Genomic DNA, 22,176 nt, shown 5'->3' with positions numbered 1-22,176 from the left:
CGGCCAACGTTCAACCTGTGACTTCATTCCACTTCCCAGGGCTAATTATTTGAGCAGTGATGAACTTGGTTGCCACGTTCTCACAGGTCCAGGTACGTGTACCCTCGTACACTACATCAAGTCAAATTTGAGGTTATACTACCACGTCATTCGCTGAACCGATTTCAGTGCGCCAAATCTAAGCTAAGACACAAATTGACCTTGTGACCTTCAAACTAGTAGAGTCCCTACACATGTGGACCAATATCCCAAGCTCCCTTCTCCTGTACTGTATGGCATAGTGCTAGTCTACCTCCCAGCAGAATTGCCGGCGGATTATCTGACATGGATGTCATCTCTGAGAAAGTGATGGCACACTTTGCAACACATGATCGTGTGACATATTGTGACGGAAGACTGTTTACGTATCTGCTTGAAGTCAAATTGTCCGTTTGTATCCGCTTGTCCGACGAATATTACACGGTATCTACGGAAATCAAACAGTTTTGATTGCTTGCCTGGCTGCTGACCTTTCCTTTCCTTCATTCATCTGCTCCTGCAGGCACTCCAAAGCAGCAGTGTATCACTGAGATCAATGTCCTCTGTCCTTTCCAATTGAAGTCTGCTTGTATTCTAACAATCAAGATTATTACCCCTCAGGACCGACCCGCTGTGTAATTTATACGCTGCCAGGGCATAAGCCCTCACACTCTTTTATTCCTCGTCATGTCTTCCGCCAGACATTGGTTTTCGAAAACGTGTCACAACTCCCAAATCTCCCACTTCCAATGACTTTTCCTGCTCAGTATCAACTGAAAAACTTTCGGTGCATGTCGAAAATTCACAGCACTCTGATAACTACAAATTCAGTCCTTTTGCGTCTGTCATGGGCAGAAAGTCCAAAAAGTCGCGTCCAACTTTAGCTATTCCTGATTCTCCAGTACCTTCCCTCGTTTCTACCCCTGCAGGCTATTCGAACCCTCGTCAGTACACCAATAGGCCTCCCGCCAAATCTATTTCATCCACTGTCCGCTCCGGAGACGACTCCCTCGAACCTAGGACCCCGCCTGATGTCCAGACAGATCGTGTTTCATTCCCTCGCTCGGTTTTCACACTATCTGATCCCGATCCTTTCGCATCAGGTGGTATCTCTGTGCCGCGAAGCATCTTAGACCGGGGTAGAATCTCTGTCTACTCCGGCACTTCAGCACATGATGCATTTTCAAATAAAGACGAAGTCGATTTTTTGCAGCATCTATCGCATCTCTCGATGTCCTCACAGTCTCACAGTGACAGTGACTATGCGACACCATCACTGGAATCTACTGGGTTTTGTTTGTCTCCGATAGCAGACGGCCGGGGCACATCGCCTAGGTAGGGACTCGTTACTCTTGCAGAAATTTTCGTCCTCAACTCGTCCAGTAGAGAAATGTCCAAGGGAAACGAGATAATAGGCGATCAAAAAATCCTAGAAAGCCCTGTGCATTGCAGCTCTTTGAATAAATCCTCTAAGCCTCCGTTGTCAAAGCATGGATCTGCGGTAACCTTGACTGATCAGAGTCATAAAGGTCCCCCAGATTTTCCTGCTGTGGCTGTGCGACCTACAATTTATCCAAGGGGTTATGCGGCGCCTAGCCCGTTCCAGGGTGCGAGCACCGTGTCTCGGCCTCGAAAAAGATCCACTCCTCCCTCTGCCGAAGTACATGTTCGCTCTCGTACCCTCAGCCGCCAGCAATCCACCTCTCGTCCTGCTCCAGCTTGTGAACTTCCCCCACCTCCTGCAATGTCACATGTCACATCTAGCCCCGCGGACGACGGTGCCGAAGATAAATTTCCGTTATCGGCGGATGGGAGTTCTTCCGACATATCGTGTGCTTCAGCCATTTGGCGGATCCAAGACCTAGCGATGGATGAAATTAATGATCATCGTTATCGACCATATAAAGAGATCGACCTAGGCTTTGATCGTGACTTCGAAACTCAGCGCCAACCGGTAAAGAAGTCGAGCCGCATTCACGTCAAGGACGCTGTGGAATCGTCTCCCCCACCGCTAGCTTCCCACCAGCTGAAGAAGTCTATGTCGCATTCAACCCTGCAAAAGGCTAAATCAGGTTCCGGCGTTACGCAAGAATTTTTTAGAGGAGACAAGGGATTAAAAAAACAACACTCCTTCCATCGTTCACGTGTCCACGCACCCCCTACATCTACTCCAGCCTCCCCTTCCACACTTGATCACGATCCTTTATCAGCTGAAAGCCGTATACCACCGCTCCCACATCCTCACACTGTCGTGCGAAAACGTATTTTTTCAGGCTCCAGGAAACCGTCAACAACATTGACAGATGAAGATTTGCGCTCGGTATTCAGTCTTCCGACAGACGCAGGACGCTCCCACTTAGCATCACCCAGAGCTGTTGTGTCCCTGCTCGACGAGCCTTCTTCAGAATCGCTTGCATCGGGTATAGTATGCCCTGCCGTGGAGTTTACCCCGCAATATATCATGTCCCCCGCAGAAATGTTGAAGATGGAGGCAATCGTGCAGGGTGAATTTGACGCAAAGTACGGAGAGGCTGTACGAAATCCCCAGCGACCCACATTTGCATCGACGCCTATGTATGGTACCATGTACAGGAAAGAAGGCCTGAAGACGACTCTGTCGTCTTTCCCGCGTTCGGCCCCCACTCGCAGCGTATCGAATGTTTCCAAAGGACCCACGCCTAGATCATTTCCACGTCCTTCCACGGCACAAACAGCTTCTTCGATGTCGACATCCCAATCATCATTCACCAAAGTTGGTCTACCGCCCCCACAACGTCAACGAACTCGTCCGCATACTGCTGAGGCGATGTGCCATGAAGACCTATTTAGCAGGCGATCAAGCAATGTCCCATTCATCCCTCTATCGCCGCCGCCGCGCCCAAAGTATGCAATTGCAATTCGAACACCATCGCTCGTGAGCGACATGGCGGTACCGCAGCGATCCGTAATTAGGAAGCCTTCCTTCCTGGACATTACAGATGACGTCCATTGCTGTGAAGGCAGCTTCCTGGATTTTGACAGCGGAAAAGAATCTTTTGATCTCTCCTCCGACTGACTTCAACTGATGTTGAAGAAGATGGGGATTCTATCCCCATTTGATATAGCCTTTTTTTTCGATAGACACGTTCTTTTAAATTGAACAATTATTCGGTCTATTATTCTTACGTTACTTACCCTACTGCTCGAATATTAATATACTGACACCTTCAACCCATTGTCTTAGTAGTTTAAGCCGTCCTACATCTTTGCCGCTCCCTATCAACCACTTATATCAATGGTCGCTGTGCTACCGTCATTTGCTAGGCATGTGTTTCGCTTTTTAGAGCGGCAAAAGTATTCGACCAGAGTACATTATGTGGTGCGTTTGGTTCGCAGATCCTCCCGGCAATTCCACAACCAAGTAAATTAGAAGAAAACTACTTAAGTGATACATCATATTCCGATCATCTATCAGTCCGTTTCATTAGTGTGATAGCCCGCACGCCTCATCGCGCCCAGATGATGTCTCGCTGCTCCAAGATCCTTCTCCAGTTTCAAAATCTGAACCTGCTGCTCCATCTCGCGTCTCTTGTATTCCAGTACAGCCATGTTCTTGTAGTCAATGTCCTCTTCAACTACCTGCTTCGCAGAGACTGCCTTCACCTGTCTGACAAGCGCTTTGCATGCTTCCGTCACCGCTTTTGCAGCAAGCTCGAGGCGCTCCTGAGTCTTAGACATCAAGTTGGCCTTGACACGGGAGGCTGCTACGAGTTGGGCGGTAGCTGCCGCTACCTCATTCGAGGCCACGATCAGCTGTTCAAGGGAATGTGTGCCTGACAGCACACCATCCGCGCTCTCTATAAGAAGGTTGGTAGCAAAACGCCACAGCTTTAGCAGCTGAGATAAGACCCTCCGTCCATCTGTTGTTCCGCTTGTAGAACTGCTGGACGGAGCTTGAGCCTTTGCCTTGTGCAACGATTTCTTGCTGAGACTCTGTGGCAGCTTTGATAAGTCTTGCGATGGCGCTTGTGATTGCCATGGCGGCGGACAGGATAGAATCATGGACTTGCAGATCAACTGCGCTGAACCGTGAGGAGTCGCGGGGGCGAGACATGAGCTCCTGCAAACGCTGAGTAGCCGCTTCTATGGCTGCCGCAGCGCTCTGCATTTCGTGCTCGACAATGTCACCGATGTCACCATTGGCCCGTGCCAAAGCACCACCCTTGGTACCTTTGGGTATGAGCGTGTCAACGACTTCCGAGAGACGAGTAAGGGCGGTTCGCGCTTCGCTGTTGTTGCGCATCGAAACTTCCTTCCGCTGTGCGGGTTGCAGGAGATCAAGCTTGTAGGACTGCAGGTTCAAGAAGAAGCGCAGGCCAACGTCACCGGCGCTCTTAGCTACTGCAACAATCTTGTCCGAGGCATCGTCGTCATTAGCGAGTCGAGTGACACCTTTGCAGTTGATGAGAACATCTGAAAGGACCTGTGCGAACTCATTGGCGCCCTTAATGACGTCGACGTAATCGCCTCCGACATCGCCACTGAGGTGGAGATTAAAGACCATCGCGAAATCCGTGGCGTTATTTATAGCCTTCTCGATCATTGACAACGTGTACTCGGGCGTGGAATTGATATTGCCAGCTTGAGTTGGTGACTCAAGCTCGTAAATGGCGTCATCGACTTTCTGCACGCAGGCCTGCAGGATTGAATCTGCGACACAAGTGAGCTTGTTACGACGTGCATGTAGCGCTCAAATGGTACGAACCAATGACCTGGTTGAGCTTCTTTCGGTTGTCGAGAATAAGGGTGTCAATTTGGGCATTCGTTGCTTCTTCGCTGAGACCTTGGTTCTGCAAGGATACCATCAGCATCAGTAAATGTAATAGAGGGACGCCAACAGACCTGCTGTGCTTCAGAAAGCGATTGGATGGTGCTATCCATACCCTCTTGAAGAATCAAAATCTCTTGATCCTTCTCATCTCTTAGACGCTCCATGTCACCACTAGAGTTGTTGAGTTTTACGAGCAGGTCATCGATTTGCATTTGCTTGGACTGCAACAAAAATATTAGAGAAATCGGAAGAGATGAGTATAACATACCCGTAATGAATCCTCGAGCTCTGTGAGCTGACGGTTATACTTGCCCAACACATTCGATACCTCCGAACTTTTGGAGCGTGTTGCATCCTCCGCGCGCTCGTTCGCGAAACTGATCTCGCGGCGCAGGCGGTCAATTTCGTCTTTGTGTGAGGATTTCTGGCGATCGATATCAAAGCGTGCCCGGTCGCGCTCACGAATCATATCAGCAAGCTCTAGGTTTTAGCCTTCAGGTCGCGTTCCATACGCTCCATGCGGTCTACGGCCTCCTGCGCTGAATTAGCCTTGAGCTGCAGTTGCTTGAACTTCGAAAGCATGTCCAGGTGTTCAGTCCGTAGCTGGCTGTAGAGTTTTGCCAGTGCTTCATATTTGTTCCGCCAAAGGGTCACTTGATCCTGAAGTTGTTTGATCAATTCGTCCTTCGATGCCATTTGTGCATGAATATTGGACGTTACTCCGCCGAGCTCGCCCTCCAGCGCTTTCACCCGCTATCGAATTTATGAGCATGTGGGACATAAGTCACACATATTACTTACTCGATCGTATTGTTCCAGAAGCAACTGGTCACGCTCGTACTGCCCCCTCATAGCCAGCAGCTCGCGCTCATAATCACTGACCTGCTGAGCAGCTTGATTATTGTACTGCATCATCTGCTGCTGCATAAGCTGCTCCTGTGCAAGGCGCTCCCGCTCTGCCTGTTCCTGTTGCCGTTGTTCAAATTCACGTTGCTGCTGTGCCTCGAGCTCTAGCCTCTGACGTTCCTCGGCTTCACGTTGTGCGCGTAAAGCAGCCTGCTGGTCTTCATATTGTTTGAGCATGCGGGCTTGCTCATTAACAACAGATGCATCAGGGGCAGGTGAAGGTGCAGCTGGGGGAGCTGGTGAAGCTACAGCAGTTTTGGGTCTCGCAGGGAGGTCGGGAGCACTTCCGGAATCCAACAGGTTTGGAGGTTCCTATCAGGAATATCAAATTTGGGACATGACAGGAGCCATCATAGTATACCTGACCCAGTTTAGGAACGTTTATCAAGCCAGTCAAATATTTGAGATTTGAACACTCGTAGTAGAATTTTCTTAAATTATAGTGTTGCGAGTTGAACCGCTGGCGCAGGGGTTCCAGTGCATCATGGTCATTCGTTCCTATAAAAGTCGATGAGCTTCGACAACACATAACTGTGACATCCTTACTTCGGTGCATGGCGCGAAGCATGCTTGTAATGAATCTATAAATACCCCAGCTTTCTTTGACCAGGGGCACAAGCGAAGAGATACGACATTCATTATTGGCAGAATGCCTAAAGTGAGAAAACACCATCCGCTGGAACGATTCGATCTGGTCCTGAAGGCCCATGAGGTCTGAGATCGTTTCATAACTATTAAAGATGTCGATATGTGTTAGCATCTAGTGATGGGTAAACACTCACCCCTCATTGGGGTCATCGATGCCCTTCAACGAGATGTATTCCTCGTATTCAAACAACCCATTAAATTCTGGTCTCAAGCGGTGGAAACGCAATTTGGCCAGAATAAACTGGACGTAGGTCCTGATTAATGGTCCATAACCTATGGACAGGGTCACATGACATATGTGGCTCGAAAATAGAAACCTTACCGCGTTGACCCTCTGTGGCAACAGTCCTGGCGCAAGTCTCCAACCATCCCGCTTGGCCATGAGCCTCTTTGATTGTCTGAGGGAAACCCGATAGTAAGGTGCTGGCAGCAGCCATCGGTGAGTAAGTTACACACCACAGGATGGCCTTCTTGCAACACTTTATGTACAGTAATGAGAGCCTTGAAAGTTTGGACTTCGTCAGACAAGATAGGTTGCACCCGTAAACCGCTCCAGAAAGACATTGAACTGTGGTAATCCCAAGTGTAAACGATGCATTCTTTAGTGAGGTTAACGAGACTGCTGGTTGAGAATAGAAGGTTGGACGCATACTTCGGACATGCTTCTGCTTCGGAGCTGACTCCTCTGGGCTTGTTGCTTTCTTGATATTGATCACAAGCTCGTTCTCCGCCTTGTCCTTGTCGACCGGCCTGGTGGGATAGTGGACCTCGTCACCATCAATATCGAAGTTCGGACGTCGTCTGGTAGACCTGCATGATCTGGGTTATGAGTTATTTTCAAATCGTCATTTGGTTGGGTTCCACGTACATGTATGTCCAATGCCAATAATTAGATTGAAGAGAAGGAACGAATGAACTTGGGCGAGAGAAAGCCCCGCAGCCGTGTCAGCAGCCGTGGGAATTGAAGTCTACTTGCCAGCAGTAGACCATAAACTACCTCAAACCTACCTCTCTCATAAACATGCTGCAGCGGTTGGCTGCGTCGAGGTTAAGATGGCGGGATACTATTATAAAAACGCGTCGATGGCTTCATAGCGAGGACTCACAAGCAACACAATCTTATACCGCACGCAAGAATTCTTGGTTTAGCCCGACGATCTTTGTGCTAGGATTTATCCCGGTTTTCACCTTCGCCTTGGGAACTTGGCAGATGCAACGTTTACAATGGAAAGTGGCCTTGATAGACGAGCTTCAGGAGAAACTCCATCGAGAGCCGATCTTTCTGCCCAAGCGAGTAAAGTGCGTACATCACAGCATCATCACAGGGTCGAGACTGAGTAGGTCGCCGAGTAAGTCTCTCCGTCGTGCCAGAGTTCGTCTATCGTCGAGTGCTGCTCCGTGGTAGATGGGATCATAAACACTCGATGCTTCTGGGTCCTCGCGTCCGGGAGGGCTCGCATGGATATCATGTTGTCACACCATTGATCAGGTCTGACGGATCAACCGTCCTCGTTGACCGCGGTTTCGTTGCAAAAGAGTTCACCGAAGCCGATACGTTCGAGCGAGGGGAAACAGGCGAGGTCGAAATATTGGGGATGTTAAGGACATCGCATACCCGAAACAGCTTCACCCCAGACAACAAACCAAATGAAGGAACGTGGTACTGGGCTGACGTCGATGCTATGGCAGACCACGCTGGTGGAGAAGCAGAACATGTACAGCCAGTATTCGTAGAACAGATTTATGGTATGCACCCGAGTGTCTACATTGTGCCAGCTATCAATATTAGTTTTCAGATGGTTCATCTCAGGACGCCGCGTCGCGCCTGAGTAAGGGTATGCCACTTGGACGTGCGGCTTCTGTTGACGTTCGCAACGCCCACCTTTCATATGTTATCACCTGGTGAGTATCGGTTCGAAACTGCGTGTGTTATTAGCATACTGATGAACCATGTCAGGTTCTCCCTCTCTGCATTCACTACAGCTATGTTGGCGCGACTTGTATTGAAGCGAAGAGCTCAAAATCATCCCCGCCCACTACCAAGGTGATCGTACAGACGAACACTGCAGGGTGGCCCCCGCGAGCTATAGTTTACCGTTTTCTCGCCACCACCAGTGACTCATCATACCTCGTACAGTGTGAGATAATCAAAAGAGAGTTGCTTATTATGCATTGAAGTGAACACTGTTGGAACGACAACAAATACCCACTGTGGACACTAGCACTGGCCACCGCGTGTACCTCACAAGCGTACCGCAACATTAAGCATCTTTTCAGGTCTGTGTCAATCCCATGTCATTGTGCCACTATCGCTTGTGTTTTCCACCGCACACTAGTGGATTACCACTGTTCAGAGTTGTGGATGGATACCACTTGCGTATCCACTTGCCAGTGCTACTCACCTATTTAAATCCCCTTTCTCTGCAAACCACTTTTCTCATCTCACATCCTCCAAGTCACCATTCCAACCGTCTCTTATCTTTCTTTTCCTACAACCGCCGCGATGTCTTTCAACACTGCTGTTCTGTATGGATGCCCTCAGGCCATCCTTTCCCTACACCAGGCTCGCTACGAGCCACTTCCCTCACGCCGGCCGCGTGCTTCTACGATGACACAGGACGCAAAAACTCAATGGCACCGTGATGCGCATCGAATGCCAGGATTGCATGTGACAGGCAACTTCCAACCACCTATCCTCAGCCGAGAGTACTCATCCATGTGGGATGATGTCGAGGTTCAGAACGATTGGGCTATGGCAGCCAGAGGGCAAGGTATGTCAACTTTTTTTTATTTGCTCGTAATGTGTTGGCCTAATCTGATGGCGGAATCCAGAGTCGGAGTGTCAGCTGCAAGTCGAGCGTTCCCCTAATTATGAGCATCACGCTCGTGAGAATAAGAAACACAAACGCGTCTCTTTCGACACTGAGCGAGGGCGTTGCACGTCTATTGACAGAAAGCGTGCACGGCATGAATCTGTCGATCGCGAACAAAGGGGTCGTGTGTCTCTTGACCGACCGCAAGAACACCCCGCATGTATCGATTCCGAACGAGAGCGCCGTGCATCTGTTGACCGCGAGCGACAGCGTCGTGAATCCTTTGATCGCGAACGACAGCGTCGTGCATCTGCTAACCGCGAGCGACAGCGTCGTGAATCCGTTGATCGCGAACGAGAGCGTCATGCTTCTATGGGCCGGAGACACAATCGCGAGCGCGACATGTCGATTGGATGTCATGGCCAACATGGATCTGTTTCTAGGATGTTTCCCCGTCCACCAGTTTGTGCTGTGTCCTTCAAGCCTCCTACTACAGGTCCCCAATCCCGTCCACGCAAATCTGAATTTGAATCTGTGACGGTTCCCCATCCACCAATGTGTGCTGTCTCCTTCAAGCCTCCTACCACAGGTTCCCAATCCCGTCATCGCAAATCTGATTCGGATTCTGTGGCATTTCCCCGTCCACCAGTTTGTGCCGTCTCCTTCAAGCCTCCTACCACAGGTCCCCGATCTCGTCATCCTCGTCGATCATCGTTCGACTACGCGGCTGGTCACGATTACTCTGGTGGACGCCAACATCCTGTTTATATTTTGCCTCCAACTGGTGTGTTTCATAGCTTGGTGCATGGATTATTCTAACTTTTTCATCTGTGACGCCTAGCTCCAGCTCCACAGATACATCTGCCTTCACGACAACGTGACCGCACTGCCTCGGTGGAGGCGGTTCGTCGCCTTCCTTTCCTCAGCCCCGAGATCCCTCCGTTCGAAAAGTCCAAGCCGTCGGGGCTAGCCCGCTTCAATCCCTTCAACAAGCTGCGCTTGGCGACAATGTCTACTTCGCAGAAGATCCGCCGCAAAACTACTGGCAGAGCATGATCTTGCTTTTGTGTCCCACATCCGTATATAATTCATTGATTTAGACTGATATACTTCTTCCTTAACATGATACATCCATGCAACCTATCTTTACATAGAACATTATGCATAGAACATACCCTAGATGTCTTGCAATTGTTAGATTGTACTGTGTACCAACAAATACCACTTTTGACTCCCTCGTTGTAATCACACGGAAATGTCTTGGCATGTGTTATATATATAATATCACTTATTTCCATATAAAGCAATTCGCCCTGATGGCATCCAACCGCTCCAATCCTTTCATAGCACTGGTGCTGCCCTCAGCCTGCTTTCAAGTGAATGGCAGAATCAGGCCTAGGTTCTACTCTATCGACAAGCTTCAGTCAAACAACAACTCCTAAGCACGATACTTCACCCCTTCCTCGCATCCGCTTTCCAGACCAGTTCCTTACCGCATCACCTCATGGAGAGTCGTCACATTCATCCATAGCATCTCCTGGTCCTCCTATCCCACCAACGAAAGACGTTAACGACGGAAACGGTCGTCCTCTTTCCAAGGATGTCACTCCTGGGATCTTCCCTGAGATCTCTCCTTCGAAGAGAATTTCATCTCGCAGCGTCGAGTTACGGCGCAGGTCTAAGAGAATGAGTCAGAGCAAAGGCTTGTCTGCTCTTAAAGACCCTTTTGTCGCTGAATTCGAACCCTCTGCTTTCTCGGATGAATATGACTTGTGTGAGTCCCATGCCTCTGCTTATATCTTAACACTGATGGTCCACATTCATAACGTAGCTCATGAGGGCAAGTAGAATGATTGTTAGTTGTGTGATTACTCATGAACATGTTCATCTAGACCCTAAGATTCTCCAAGATGTTCAGCGAGCCCTAGAACTGCAATCTCGAAGGCGAGATCGCAAGTCATTCGCCCCATCACAACCAACTGTTATAGAAGGTCAAACCCTCACCGAACTGAGGCAGGATACATCTTTCCAGCAGCCTCCTCCAGCATCTCCTTCACGTCCTCCTCTGGACATTGACTTTAGCCCATCTGTCCAGGCAGTTCCCCTTCACCCTGTCCCTCTTTCTTCGAATGCGGGTGCTACTTTGGATTGGACTGGGTCCCAGTCTGAAGAAGAGAAGCTTGAAAGACGTTGGTCATTGGGAAAACGTAAAGGCAAAGACAGAGCCTCGTTTTCAAACAAAGCCATATTGGAAAAGCAAGACACTCTTTTTGCGGGTGAGCACTTGGAGACGGGTTGCCACATAATCACATGCTTACTTTGCTGCACAGATAGGATTTCTAGGATCAGATCGAAAGCGAAACAGCCCACATTCCGCAAGGCAACTATTGTTAGCGACCAATTAGGACGGAGGTATAATCTTCTGTATAATTCCATTTCGAACGAGGACCCCATCAACCTCGCGAAAGCCACGCGGTGGTACGCTGATTCTGATCCGAGCGCGCAAGCCTGGTTAGATAGCGCTGAGCCACTCACTTGGCTAAAACACCTATTAGACAAACATGGCGGTAAACGATCGAAATGGCATTTATCGGCTTTGACCGTGGAGGAATATATTAAATCCAATAGGATAGATTCTAGTTTGCCTATCATTCGTGACGATTCTACCTCTGCTCGGGGGGGATCACTCCCTTCGGATGTGTCACTAATCCTTCCGTCATATCACTTTCATTCGATCAGATCCTCCCCCTCGCTACATCATTCTTTCGGAGATTCACTCAGGAGAATACGCTCCTCAGATGGCCAACTTTCATTCGAGCCCAGAATTGACTCTGCGCGCAGCTCGATAGACGGCGATTACAGGAGGGCTAATGAAAAGAGTCGAGGTTTGCGTCATGTCATCCCGTCTCTCGTTGATGCCCATAGTATCGCATCTACCACATCTCCTCATCGTCGCCAGAGTTCTCCAGGTGGACTTTCACCAGCTAGCAGTCGACACCTTCCATTTGCTCAACGGATACGGCATCGGCAGGTGGAGAGTGATGAAGGATCTTCCTCTATCATTCACTCCCAGTCAGACGACTACAGTGGGTCGTTCGCTGGTGTTACTGGTCATCGTCGCAGGAGACGCGATCGGAGGCAGCCTCATGCGCCTTCATCATATTTACCGTCACCCCGTGAATCGGGGACAGAGACCAATGCTCCCGGCCAGACGTCAGATGTACACGAGGCGACTTCTGCACCTGTGGAGGATCCGTTGCCCTCTGAGCTGGCTTCAGAACGTGGGATTGAACTGCCTCGTGACAAGCCTGTTTCCGCCATTCCACCGCAAGCAATTACACGTCAGAGACTAATCCACCGGATGTCCCTCCCTATCCCCGACGTAGCCAAGAGACCAGAACGAAAGCAGCGCGAAGAAGCCGAGGAGGAGGAAGCACTAGAGCATGAATATGAGAAGAAGTTGCAGTAAGTATTTCTTTTCCCTCTGAAGACGTCTATAGCTTAAAGGGCCGATAAGGACGCTAGATGAACTTAAGGCGCAGAACCATCGGGTACGCCAAAAATTACAAAGGATCGCTTCAGAGGTCCGGGAATACGACAACATACAAGCAAGGATGGCCAACACGCATGGTATTCCGCATCGAGGCCTACCTGTAGAGCTTTTAGAAGCTTTTAACCAGGATCCTTCATCGGTCACTGGCGGGACCCGGGAACGGAAAGGGTGGAGGGCCGTCGAGGACGTACACACTCGCATTCTTCGACAACAACAAGTTTTCAAGATGTACCTCTCTGTTGCTGAGGAAGATGTGGTGCCAGATAGCTTGCTTGATGAGCCCATATCGTCGCTTATGGATACACTGGGTGAACTGAGTCATAAGAGGGAAGCTCTGACGCACAAGCAGTTGGAAGTGGTTAGCGCTCTGGCCAAAGTCAAGAGTCTGCACACACAAGTCAAGAACGAGTACAACAATGCCCTCTCGCACACTTCAGTTGCTTACCCAGAGGTATGGTCACATCGTCAATTGTTTTGTCATACCTACTGACTATCTTCTAGCTCTCTCAAATCATCGCCCTAGAGGAAAGCTACAAGGATCAATACCAACATATTTGGGAGTTCGGAATGGACGCTTTGACGTTCATCCTCGACAATGTTGCGCCGGTTTGGAGGAATTATGGGAGGACCATCGGCGAAGATATCAAAGACTTCCTCATTATACCCTGGTATCGGAACGAGTTCACGGGAGAAGCGAAGCGGTACGATATCACGTCGTTTCCTTGCCGTTCCATCCGCCACTGGTTCGTATTCTTCCTCCTCTTTTTGTGCACATTCGCCATCACCTATCTGCAAACGCGCGCAGCCATTTTTTGTACATTCATGTACTGGCATCCTTGGATCGACAATTCGGGTTTTCGATGGTTGATCTTGCCGTGCATATGGATCGCTTTTCTCATTCATTGGTCTGCTGTTCTCTTCGAGGTTGGGATCATTATTCTGGAACTTAGAGTCATTGCTTGGTGGTTGGGTTGGTCAGTGGGGCTCTTTACGTGAGCCTTTATTCCGCCTATCATTTATCTGGGATCTTGGACTCTAGTCATTTGCATCACTGTAATCGCATATCACGCACGCACGCATTCGATGTACACATAATTATCTTGCTAATGATATTTAGGTTAGTCTGGCATCGGGCGTCGGTACATTACTCGTCTGCTCTGTTGCTGAGGCTTTGGGATACGGAACAAAAACCGCGTGGGTCTTTAAAGCAGTAGTGGACTGATGTCGAGCATCTGGAGTGTGCGAGGTGCTGCTTTGCCTCGAGTGTTGTGCGGAGGATTGGTAAGAGTACCGGCTACTGCCTACTTGCGGTATATCATCGATAGCGCAGCCGGCTTCAACACACGGCCGACAATATCCTAGGTGTCGCGATCGATGTTAGAGAGTAATCCCAAGGTAAGAGTATAAAAACCTACTTCCGCCCATGATTAAAGGGACATCTGTTTGTCCGCACGCAAAGCAAGCTATCTTGGGCAACGAAGTCGTGGATTTCGGTTGTGTCTGGCGCCTTTTCTTTGGCGGAGGTGGAGCTGACTCTCCGATTTGTTGCACAGGGCCTGCGTCTTGTGGCGGAGGCGGAGGCTGGGCCTGAGACTGAGGCTGTGGCTGGGACTGTGACTGGGGTTGAGGCTGAGGTTGAGGCTGGGCCTGGGCCTGAGGAGGTTTACGAGGTGCTGCCTTGCGTTTCGGTTTATTGCTACTCTCTGCGGCTGACCTGAGAAGCTTTGTAGAGAATGTAGGAACTGCAGCCTGTGGACCGTTAGAACCAGGATTAGTATGATTGCAGCGCACTAACGTTTTGAATTTGGGCTAGTAGAGAGCTTTCTGCAATTCTATGTGCCAAGTAAACTCGTCGAGGTGTATTCTTGGTCAAACATGTAAAAAGGATTCTACTTCACAGGGACTTCATGCTTACAATGGATTCGAGAATCCTGCGGTTTTCTTCCAACTTGTCTTCAGAGCCGATCCAGCGTAATATCGAATCCCATACGGGAGCACCCGCCCCGGTGAAAGTAAATGTGACCACTTCCCGGGGTTCTGGTGTCTTCGACCGAATTTGTCCATCGGGTTGAGACTCCAAAACTACTTCAGTCCGTTGTTCAAACGGAACACGCGTAGACAGGGTTATTTCGCCATATGATCCCATTGACCCTGGAACTGGGGTGAAATTGCCTACGGCAGGACCACGAGGGAAAATCCAACGGTCCGTAGGACACTCACGGAATTCGATTACGATATCAAAATCCTTGGTTTGATATACCGGGTGAATAGGTGACGCTGCACCATTTGCTACAGCTGTTGCTGTATTCTGCGCCTGTGCGGATTGCATTGAAGAAGCATCCAGGTTCACCCCGGATGAAGATGCGAGTTGCTGTATCGTTACACCAAGGGTTTTTAAGTTGGTCCATGGAGGCGTTTCCTGAGGCAGCCAGTTGCAATAAGTTGGCCAATGTCGGATTGGAGAGAGCTGCTACATTCACTTGGTTGATAAGCGTTGGTGGGATACTTGTAGAGTTTGGTAATGACGAAAGGAGGGGAGTAGTAGATCCTTGTGGCGCAGAGACAGAACTGGTGGCACCTTGTTGCTGCGTATAGGTAGGTCCAGGTGCTGTGTGCACAAGAATGGGGTGATAGTGTACTTCAAACATGGTCGTTTCTGTGAATATGTGCGGACCGAATCTCCAAAGTGCACCTGCCGCGATTATACATCGTATGTGGTGGAGGGATAGCATCGGCGGGCTTTCCTCCCCTTGAGCGGCTGGAAAACTTTGGAAATGTTGAGCGTAGCCATTTCTCTCTTGCTGTAGATAGTAGTTAGTCTGAGCCTGTGGGTCGAACAAAATGTTAACATACATTGCCTGAGGGACTGTAGGATGACAAAACTGCGAGGATATTAGACAATGATACATGAGAGAGCAGAGAAAAGTGACCTGTCTGCTGCACTTTTAATTTTTGAGAGATCTTGCTCGGTGTTGTTTATCTCCCAGTCAGGCTCCTGCGCTACAGGCAAATGGATGTTTTGGCTACGATTCATGAGGCGTTGTTTGCGTATGTTTGGCAAAGCCTTCTGAATCAAACTAGTCATCTTTCCTTAAGCAAACTGATAGCATCTAATATAGGATCTTGATATTTATGAGTACACGAGTTCGTAAGTGCTTTCTCAATTTTCATTAGAAACCTCATTGTGTTCATTTTAATAGAAAAAGGAGGTACGGTATTTAGGCCGGTCGCCAAAGCGCGACCTCGCGCCGTGGAGGCCAGCGCACCGAAACAGCTGGCATCAATCCCTGAAGCCCGTCCTCCAATTCCGCCTTCGTCACAACAGCATGCTCCAACTGCGATAGCTGTGACGCCCCTTCCTCCACCCGTTGCATCTTCTTCCATGCCGCCGCCAATCGTGGTTCCTGTCAGACTCCCTATTGCTACTGTGCATGCTCCTCAGAGACCTGCGATGCCTATAAACACTCCAATACCTCTTCCCACTACCCGAAACCATCAAGTGCAGATACCTCAGCCTCTGACAGCACTCCCTGTCATTCAAGAGCATCCCGTTGTAGTTATCCCCCCGCCCGCGGAACCAGACTCAGGAGTATCCAGCTCCCGAAAACGTAGGTCTCAATCTCGCGCGTCCTCTGAAGGTCCGAAGAAATCTCGCAAAACACGTGCTCCTTCTTTGCCCTACGATGCCAGTGTAGACCCTGGAGAAGATTTAGATCCGACTGCCGTGACTATGGCTACATTATGTGAAGATACCGGATGGGGTCGTGTCAGTAGTAAAGCAGCTCAAATTGTCGATAACCACTTGGCTTGGAAAAAAAACCAATCGGGAGAAGAGAGCGCGAATGAGACTTTCCATGGAGGCGAGAAAGTATGGTCGAAATGAAGATGATACGGCGCAACCTGGCCATAGTAACTCTACGCCTGATCAAAGCACCGTCACAAATGAGGCTGCGATATCTACAGGACCCAGTTCTGTACCTATAAACGGTGGCCAGTGTGCGGTCGAAGATACGAGTGGTAGCGGATTTGACTATTCGCAAGACGTCGCTACCAGTCGATATAACGTTCAAATCCGTATTGGGCCTAATGGGGAAACCATTATCGACGAAGAGTCCCTGTTTGTGGACAGGAATGTTGGAGATGAGACTGCAGACTACACTCATGTCGAGGAGTCGGACGTCTCCAAATTTGTCAATTCTGGGACGTATGGGAGGCGTTTCCGAGGTTCTCGTTGGAGTGCTGAAGAGACGGAGTTGTTCTACGACGTAAGTAACGAGGTAAATGCAGAGGATATCTTACTTATATACACCTGTAGGCGCTATCACAATTCGGCGAGAACTACGAATTAATATCTTATGTGCTACCTGGCCGCGACCGCAAGTCATGCAAGAACAAGTTTAAAGCAGAGGACAAGAAGAACTCGGCAAGAATAAATTACTGTTTGAACAACCGTCAGCCATATGGTAAGTCCCCCCACTGACCCATTGCTTAGGAAACGACCTTACGTTGTGACCAGATATGCAGACTCTGTCGCGAATGACGGGAAAGGACTTTAGTGGCCCAACTCCAGAGATACGACCGCCGCCCGTGCTTACACTTGCTGAGCCTGAGGGGGACGAAGGAGCAATCTCGAAGAAACAGGACCAGACCCCCGCTTTGGAAGATAATGGGGAGGAGGTTCTCGGTGATATATCCAGTTACTTATAATAAACTGACTTATGATTTTGTAATTTTGTAAAGTAGAGACTTGAAGCTATTTCTATTTACACCTTCTATTGTTCAATAAACGACCTTTACCATAAGCCGGGATAGCTCAGCTGGGAGAGCAACAGACTGAAGTTCTGGAGGTCCCGTGTTCAATCCACGGTCCTGGCATATTTTTTGTCTGAATTACAATTGAGCATTTGTAAACAACACCAGTCAACAAAGCTCACTAACGCGTCTTGCTCACCGACGTCGACGTCCAGTTCATTGTTTTACATCTCTTACTCGTTATCCTGGCTCTGTAATTTTAAAAACTGCACAAAAAGTCGATTCAGCATTGGCTACGGTCACTAGGACTTGTGTCCTAAGTTCAAAAGCTCTCATTGCATTGTCGTTTCACTGTCGGAATCATGAGCCAAGGTAATCTTCACTTTTCCTTCACATCCTTGTCCTGGCTGATGTGCGCTCTCCAGAAATTGAGCCCTCGCAGCCGTCGATTAATTATGACGACCCAAACTATGGCATGGAGGAAGATGAGGATGAGTTTGAAGAGATAACGCAGGAAGATTGTTGGACCGTCATATCCAGCTTTTTCGAGCAAAAAGGTCTCGTCAGACAGCAATTGGACTCTTTTGATGAGTTTGTACAAAATACCATGCAAGAGCTCGTGGATGAGAATGCGGATCTTATCCTCGACCAGGCCGATCAACACACTGGTCATGACACAGATATGACGCGACGCTACGAGATCAAATTTGGCCAGATTTACCTGTCGCGACCGACTGTCACAGAAGCGGATGGATCCGTGGTCCCAGTGTTTCCTCAGGAGGCTCGTTTGCGGAACTTGACGTACTCAGCCCCATTATACATTGAGATGAAGAAGAGAGTCCTTCTCGGGCGCGAAGATCCTGACGGAGCACCTGGAGAGATTTTGTGGGAGGCAGAGCGACATGAGGCACCTGAGGATACCACGAAGGTCTGGATTGGCAAGGTGTGTCACATGGCAATAAAGAGTGTTTTCTTAACTTAGCCTGATGTACAGGTCCCTATCATGCTTCGTTCGACATTCTGCATACTTCGAGACTTGCAAGATCAGGACTTGTACGACTTAAACGAGTGTCCGTATGATTCAGGAGGTTACTTCATTATCAATGGCTCAGAGAAGGTCCTCATCGCCCAGGAGCGTATGGCGACCAACCACGTCTATGTCTTTGCCAAAGCACAGCCATCACCGATAAATTTCTTGGCCGAGATTCGGAGTGCTGTAGAGAAAGGTGGCAAGACTATCAGTCAATTCCAGGTCAAAATGTTCCACAGAAATCAGGAGCGATCGGTAAGCATAGCTCAATGCTGTCTGGGGGTTCCCCATTCATCTTATTTCCACAGTTGGGTAATGTCATGAAAGCAACCATCCCTTACATTCGTGTCGACATTCCCATTTGGGTCGTTTTCCGCGCTCTCGGCGTTATCTCTGACCGAGACATCCTAGAGCACATTTGCTATGACATGCAAGACGCCCAGATGCTTGAAATGCTCAAGCCATGTATCGATGACGGTTTTGTCATTCAAGACCGCGAGGTTGCTCTAGATTTCATTGGAAACCGTGGAACCACTACTGGTTTGTCGCGAGAGCGGCGTATTCGCTACGCTCAGGAAATCTTGCAAAAGGAGATGCTTCCTCACGTCTCCATGTCGGAGGGCTCAGAGTCAAAGAAGGCCTACTTCTTCGGATACATGATCCACAGACTACTCCTCGCCGCCCTTGAACGGAGAGAGCTGGATGACCGTGATCATTTCGGGAAGAAACGTCTTGATTTGGCTGGTCCTTTACTCGCTGGTCTATTCCGCATGCTGTTCAAGAAATTGACGAGGGATGTTTACCGTTATCTCCAGAAGGTATGTCTTCCCGTCGAGTTGCACTTTTGCATATGCTCATGATTTCATAGTGTGTGGAGACGCACAAGGAGTTCAATCTCTCGCTAGCTGTTAAGCACCAGACAATCACCAATGGTCTCAAATATTCACTTGCTACCGGCAACTGGGGCGACCAAAAGAAGGCAATGTCGTCGAAGGCTGGTGTGTCTCAAGTGTTGAACAGGTACACTTACGCATCTACTCTCTCCCACTTGCGTCGGACCAACACCCCTCTCGGTCGCGAGGGTAAGATTGCTAAACCTCGTCAATTACACAACACGCACTGGGGTATGGTCTGTCCTGCCGAAACGCCAGAAGGCCAGGCTTGTGGCCTCGTCAAGAATCTCGCCCTCATGGCATGTATCTCCGTCGGTTCTTATTCCGCACCCGTCATCGAGTTCTTGGAGGAGTGGGGTCTTGAATCACTGGAGGAGAATGCGCACTCGTCGACGCCTTGTACGAAGGTCTTTGTCAATGGTGTCTGGATGGGTGTGCATCGTGATCCCGCGAATCTCGTGAAGACGATTAAGAAGCTTCGTAGGAAGGATGATATCAGTCCTGAAGTTTCTGTTGTTCGCGACATCCGTGAGCGGGAGCTGCGATTATACACAGACGCTGGTCGTGTCTGCCGACCGCTATTCATTGTCGAGAACCAGCAGCTTGCCCTTCAAAAGAAGCATATCAAATGGTTGAACCAAGGTTATCGCGACGAAGACGGGGAGGAATTTAAGTGGGAGCAGCTAGTAAAGAATGGAATCATCGAGTTGTTGGATGCGGAGGAAGAAGAGACTGTCATGATCTGTATGACTCCGGAGGACCTCGAGAACTCCAGATTGCAGTCAGCAGGTATCGATCCGCACCAGAATGATGGCGATTATGACCCAGCTGCACGGCTGAAGGCAGGGATCAGCGCGCATACTTGGACTCACTGTGAGATTCACCCAAGCATGATTCTGGGTGTCTGCGCGAGTATCATTCCTTTCCCTGACCACAACCAGGTGAGTGGTGTGCTTTTTCTGTGTATGAAAGTTGACCGTTTGTAGTCTCCTCGTAATACATATCAATCCGCCATGGGTAAACAAGCCATGGGCATTTACCTCACTAATTTCTTGGTTCGCATGGACACCATGGCCAATATTTTGTATTACCCGCAGAAGCCTCTCGCCACCACGCGCTCCATGGAGTACCTGAAATTCAGAGAGCTTCCTGCTGGACAAAACGCCATCGTGGCCATTCTTTGTTACAGTGGCTACAACCAAGAAGATTCCGTCATCATGAATCAGAGTTCTATCGACCGAGGTCTCTTCCGGAGTATATACTACCGCAGTTACATGGACCTGGAGAAGAAGAGTGGTGTACAGCAGCTGGAGGAGTTTGAGAAACCTACTCGTGATACTACGTTGCGGATGAAACACGGCACGTACGACAAAATTGAGGACGATGGTCTGATTGCTCCCGGTACCGGTGTCTCTGGGGAAGATATTATCATTGGGAAAACTGCACCCATTCCCCCTGACAGCGAGGAACTTGGACAACGTACTCGGACGCACACAAGACGAGATGTCTCGACTCCATTGAAGAGCACAGAAAATGGTATTGTTGATCAAGTGTTGATCACGACCAATTCGGAGGGCCAGAAGTTCGTCAAAGTCCGTGTTCGGTCGACGCGTATTCCCCAGATTGGCGACAAGTTTGCATCTCGTCACGGTCAGAAGGGAACTATTGGTATCACTTACCGACAGGAAGACATGCCCTTCACCGCCGAGGGAATTGTTCCTGATATTGTCATTAATCCTCATGCCATCCCCTCGCGTATGACCATCGGTCACTTGGTTGAGTGTCTGCTCTCCAAGGTGGCAACATTGATTGGTAACGAGGGTGACGCAACTCCCTTCACCGATCTCACGGTCGAGTCCGTATCAACCTTCCTGCGCCAGAAGGGCTACCAGTCCCGAGGTCTTGAGGTCATGTATCACGGCCACACAGGCAAGAAGCTCCAAGCGCAGGTTTATCTCGGCCCCACATACTACCAGCGTCTCAAACACATGGTGGACGACAAGATCCATTCGCGCGCGAGAGGTCCCGTGCAGATCTTGACGCGCCAGCCTGTGGAGGGTCGGAGTCGTGATGGTGGTCTCCGTTTCGGAGAGATGGAACGTGATTGTATGATTTCGCATGGTGTTGCTGGCTTCCTGAAAGAGCGCTTGTTTGAGGCTAGTGATGCCTACCGTTTGCATGTTTGCGACATGTAAGTCGTTTGATTTATTTTATCTTGTTTCGTGGACTTACTTTAAATCTTCAGCTGCGGTCTCACTGCAATCGCCAACCTTGTGAGTACCTTCATATGTCATCAGTCGCCACCTGCTAATGTCCGTGAAATAGAAAAAGCAAAGCTTCGAGTGCCGTGCATGCAAAAACAAGACGGCGTGTTCGCAGTTGTATATTCCTTATGCTGCGAAACTATTATTCCAGGTTTGCATTCACCCTTAATTCATGGTAGAATTCTGCTAATTTCATACTGTCGCCAGGAATTGCAAAGCATGAACATCGCAGCTCGTCTGTATACCGTTTCCACTGGTCGTGTCAGGGATGGAACGTAATTAGTTGTCGTCACGAGAGACCCTGTAGTCTTTGCATTAATTATTGTTGGGCAATAAGGAGGCAGCGTCAGTCAATTTATGAGTCGACATTTAATAGGTACGTAGTGGGATCTAACATAAGTACCTCGTTTTGCCAAAGGAAGGTGAACACCTCTTGCTAGAATGTCGAAAGCTTCGCTGAGCCGCAGGCTCGCTAGGATTATATGACCT

The 22,176-nt window shown here is 49.3% G+C and overlaps 7 protein-coding genes and 1 non-coding gene across 8 annotated transcripts; 6 read left to right on the top strand and 2 right to left on the bottom strand.

Moving 5' to 3' along the window:
- Positions 1-721: 721 nt before the first annotated feature.
- Positions 722-3,457, top strand: DFJ58DRAFT_772719 (uncharacterized protein; the record flags this gene model as incomplete). Its single annotated transcript, XM_041389251.1, has 2 exons — positions 722-1,353; positions 1,402-3,457. Coding segments are annotated over 2 exons (2,304 nt in total), but the record flags the coding sequence as incomplete, so codon positions are not given.
- An 11-nt stretch (positions 3,458-3,468) lies between these two features.
- Positions 3,469-7,323, bottom strand: DFJ58DRAFT_904951 (ANTH domain-containing protein; the record flags this gene model as incomplete). Its single annotated transcript, XM_041394932.1, has 14 exons — positions 7,251-7,323; positions 7,035-7,192; positions 6,839-6,981; positions 6,705-6,780; positions 6,517-6,655; positions 6,281-6,465; positions 6,096-6,232; positions 5,630-6,046; positions 5,341-5,581; positions 5,097-5,308; positions 4,900-5,049; positions 4,763-4,847; positions 3,884-4,707; positions 3,469-3,852 (listed from the first exon to the last, which is right to left on the bottom strand). Coding segments are annotated over exons 1-14 (3,153 nt in total). The 5' UTR covers positions 7,253-7,323.
- An 80-nt stretch (positions 7,324-7,403) lies between these two features.
- On the top strand, positions 7,404-8,430 carry DFJ58DRAFT_655856 (SURF1 family-domain-containing protein; the record flags this gene model as incomplete). The annotated part of the gene is made up of 4 exons (XM_041381875.1): positions 7,404-7,681; positions 7,737-8,128; positions 8,179-8,284; positions 8,340-8,430. 4 exons carry the CDS (start codon positions 7,404-7,406, stop codon positions 8,428-8,430), a joined length of 867 nt encoding a protein of 288 aa, XP_041247226.1.
- Positions 8,431-10,533: 2,103 nt separating this feature from the next.
- On the top strand, positions 10,534-13,774 carry DFJ58DRAFT_680381 (uncharacterized protein). The gene is made up of 6 exons (XM_041383195.1): positions 10,534-10,969; positions 11,027-11,035; positions 11,088-11,471; positions 11,526-12,660; positions 12,713-13,199; positions 13,250-13,774. Exons 1-6 carry the CDS (start codon positions 10,576-10,578, stop codon positions 13,742-13,744), a joined length of 2,904 nt encoding a protein of 967 aa, XP_041247225.1. The 5' UTR covers positions 10,534-10,575; the 3' UTR covers positions 13,745-13,774.
- Positions 13,775-15,793, bottom strand: DFJ58DRAFT_772710 (uncharacterized protein). Its single transcript, XM_041389250.1, has 7 exons — positions 15,679-15,793; positions 15,602-15,630; positions 15,223-15,440; positions 14,664-15,167; positions 14,544-14,612; positions 14,164-14,497; positions 13,775-14,106 (listed from the first exon to the last, which is right to left on the bottom strand). The coding sequence occupies exons 1-7, from the start codon at positions 15,780-15,782 to the stop codon at positions 13,862-13,864; spliced, it is 1,503 nt and encodes a 500-aa protein (XP_041247224.1). The 5' UTR covers positions 15,783-15,793; the 3' UTR covers positions 13,775-13,861.
- Positions 15,794-16,478: 685 nt separating this feature from the next.
- DFJ58DRAFT_714932 (uncharacterized protein) lies at positions 16,479-17,455 on the top strand (the record flags this gene model as incomplete). Its single annotated transcript, XM_041384071.1, has 4 exons — positions 16,479-16,538; positions 16,579-17,013; positions 17,064-17,211; positions 17,265-17,455. The coding sequence occupies 4 exons, from the start codon at positions 16,479-16,481 to the stop codon at positions 17,453-17,455; spliced, it is 834 nt and encodes a 277-aa protein (XP_041247223.1).
- A 95-nt stretch (positions 17,456-17,550) lies between these two features.
- On the top strand, positions 17,551-17,623 carry DFJ58DRAFT_t58. The gene has a single exon. It is a non-coding gene; the product is annotated as a tRNA-Phe (tRNA).
- A 352-nt stretch (positions 17,624-17,975) lies between these two features.
- On the top strand, positions 17,976-21,966 carry DFJ58DRAFT_655801 (DNA-directed RNA polymerase II subunit RPB2; the record flags this gene model as incomplete). Its single annotated transcript, XM_041381871.1, has 8 exons — positions 17,976-18,443; positions 18,495-18,785; positions 18,839-19,348; positions 19,399-20,364; positions 20,410-21,614; positions 21,669-21,696; positions 21,749-21,838; positions 21,895-21,966. The coding sequence occupies 8 exons, from the start codon at positions 17,976-17,978 to the stop codon at positions 21,964-21,966; spliced, it is 3,630 nt and encodes a 1,209-aa protein (XP_041247222.1).
- Positions 21,967-22,176: the final 210 nt, after the last annotated feature.

The sequence above is a fragment of the Suillus subalutaceus genome, assembly GCF_016647625.1.
Source record: "Suillus subalutaceus strain FC151 chromosome Unknown DFJ58scaffold_21, whole genome shotgun sequence".
Classification (NCBI taxonomy): domain Eukaryota; kingdom Fungi; phylum Basidiomycota; class Agaricomycetes; order Boletales; family Suillaceae; genus Suillus; species Suillus subalutaceus.
The sequence above is the reverse complement of the archived record's forward strand: the minus strand, read 5'-3'. Positions and strand labels throughout refer to the sequence as shown.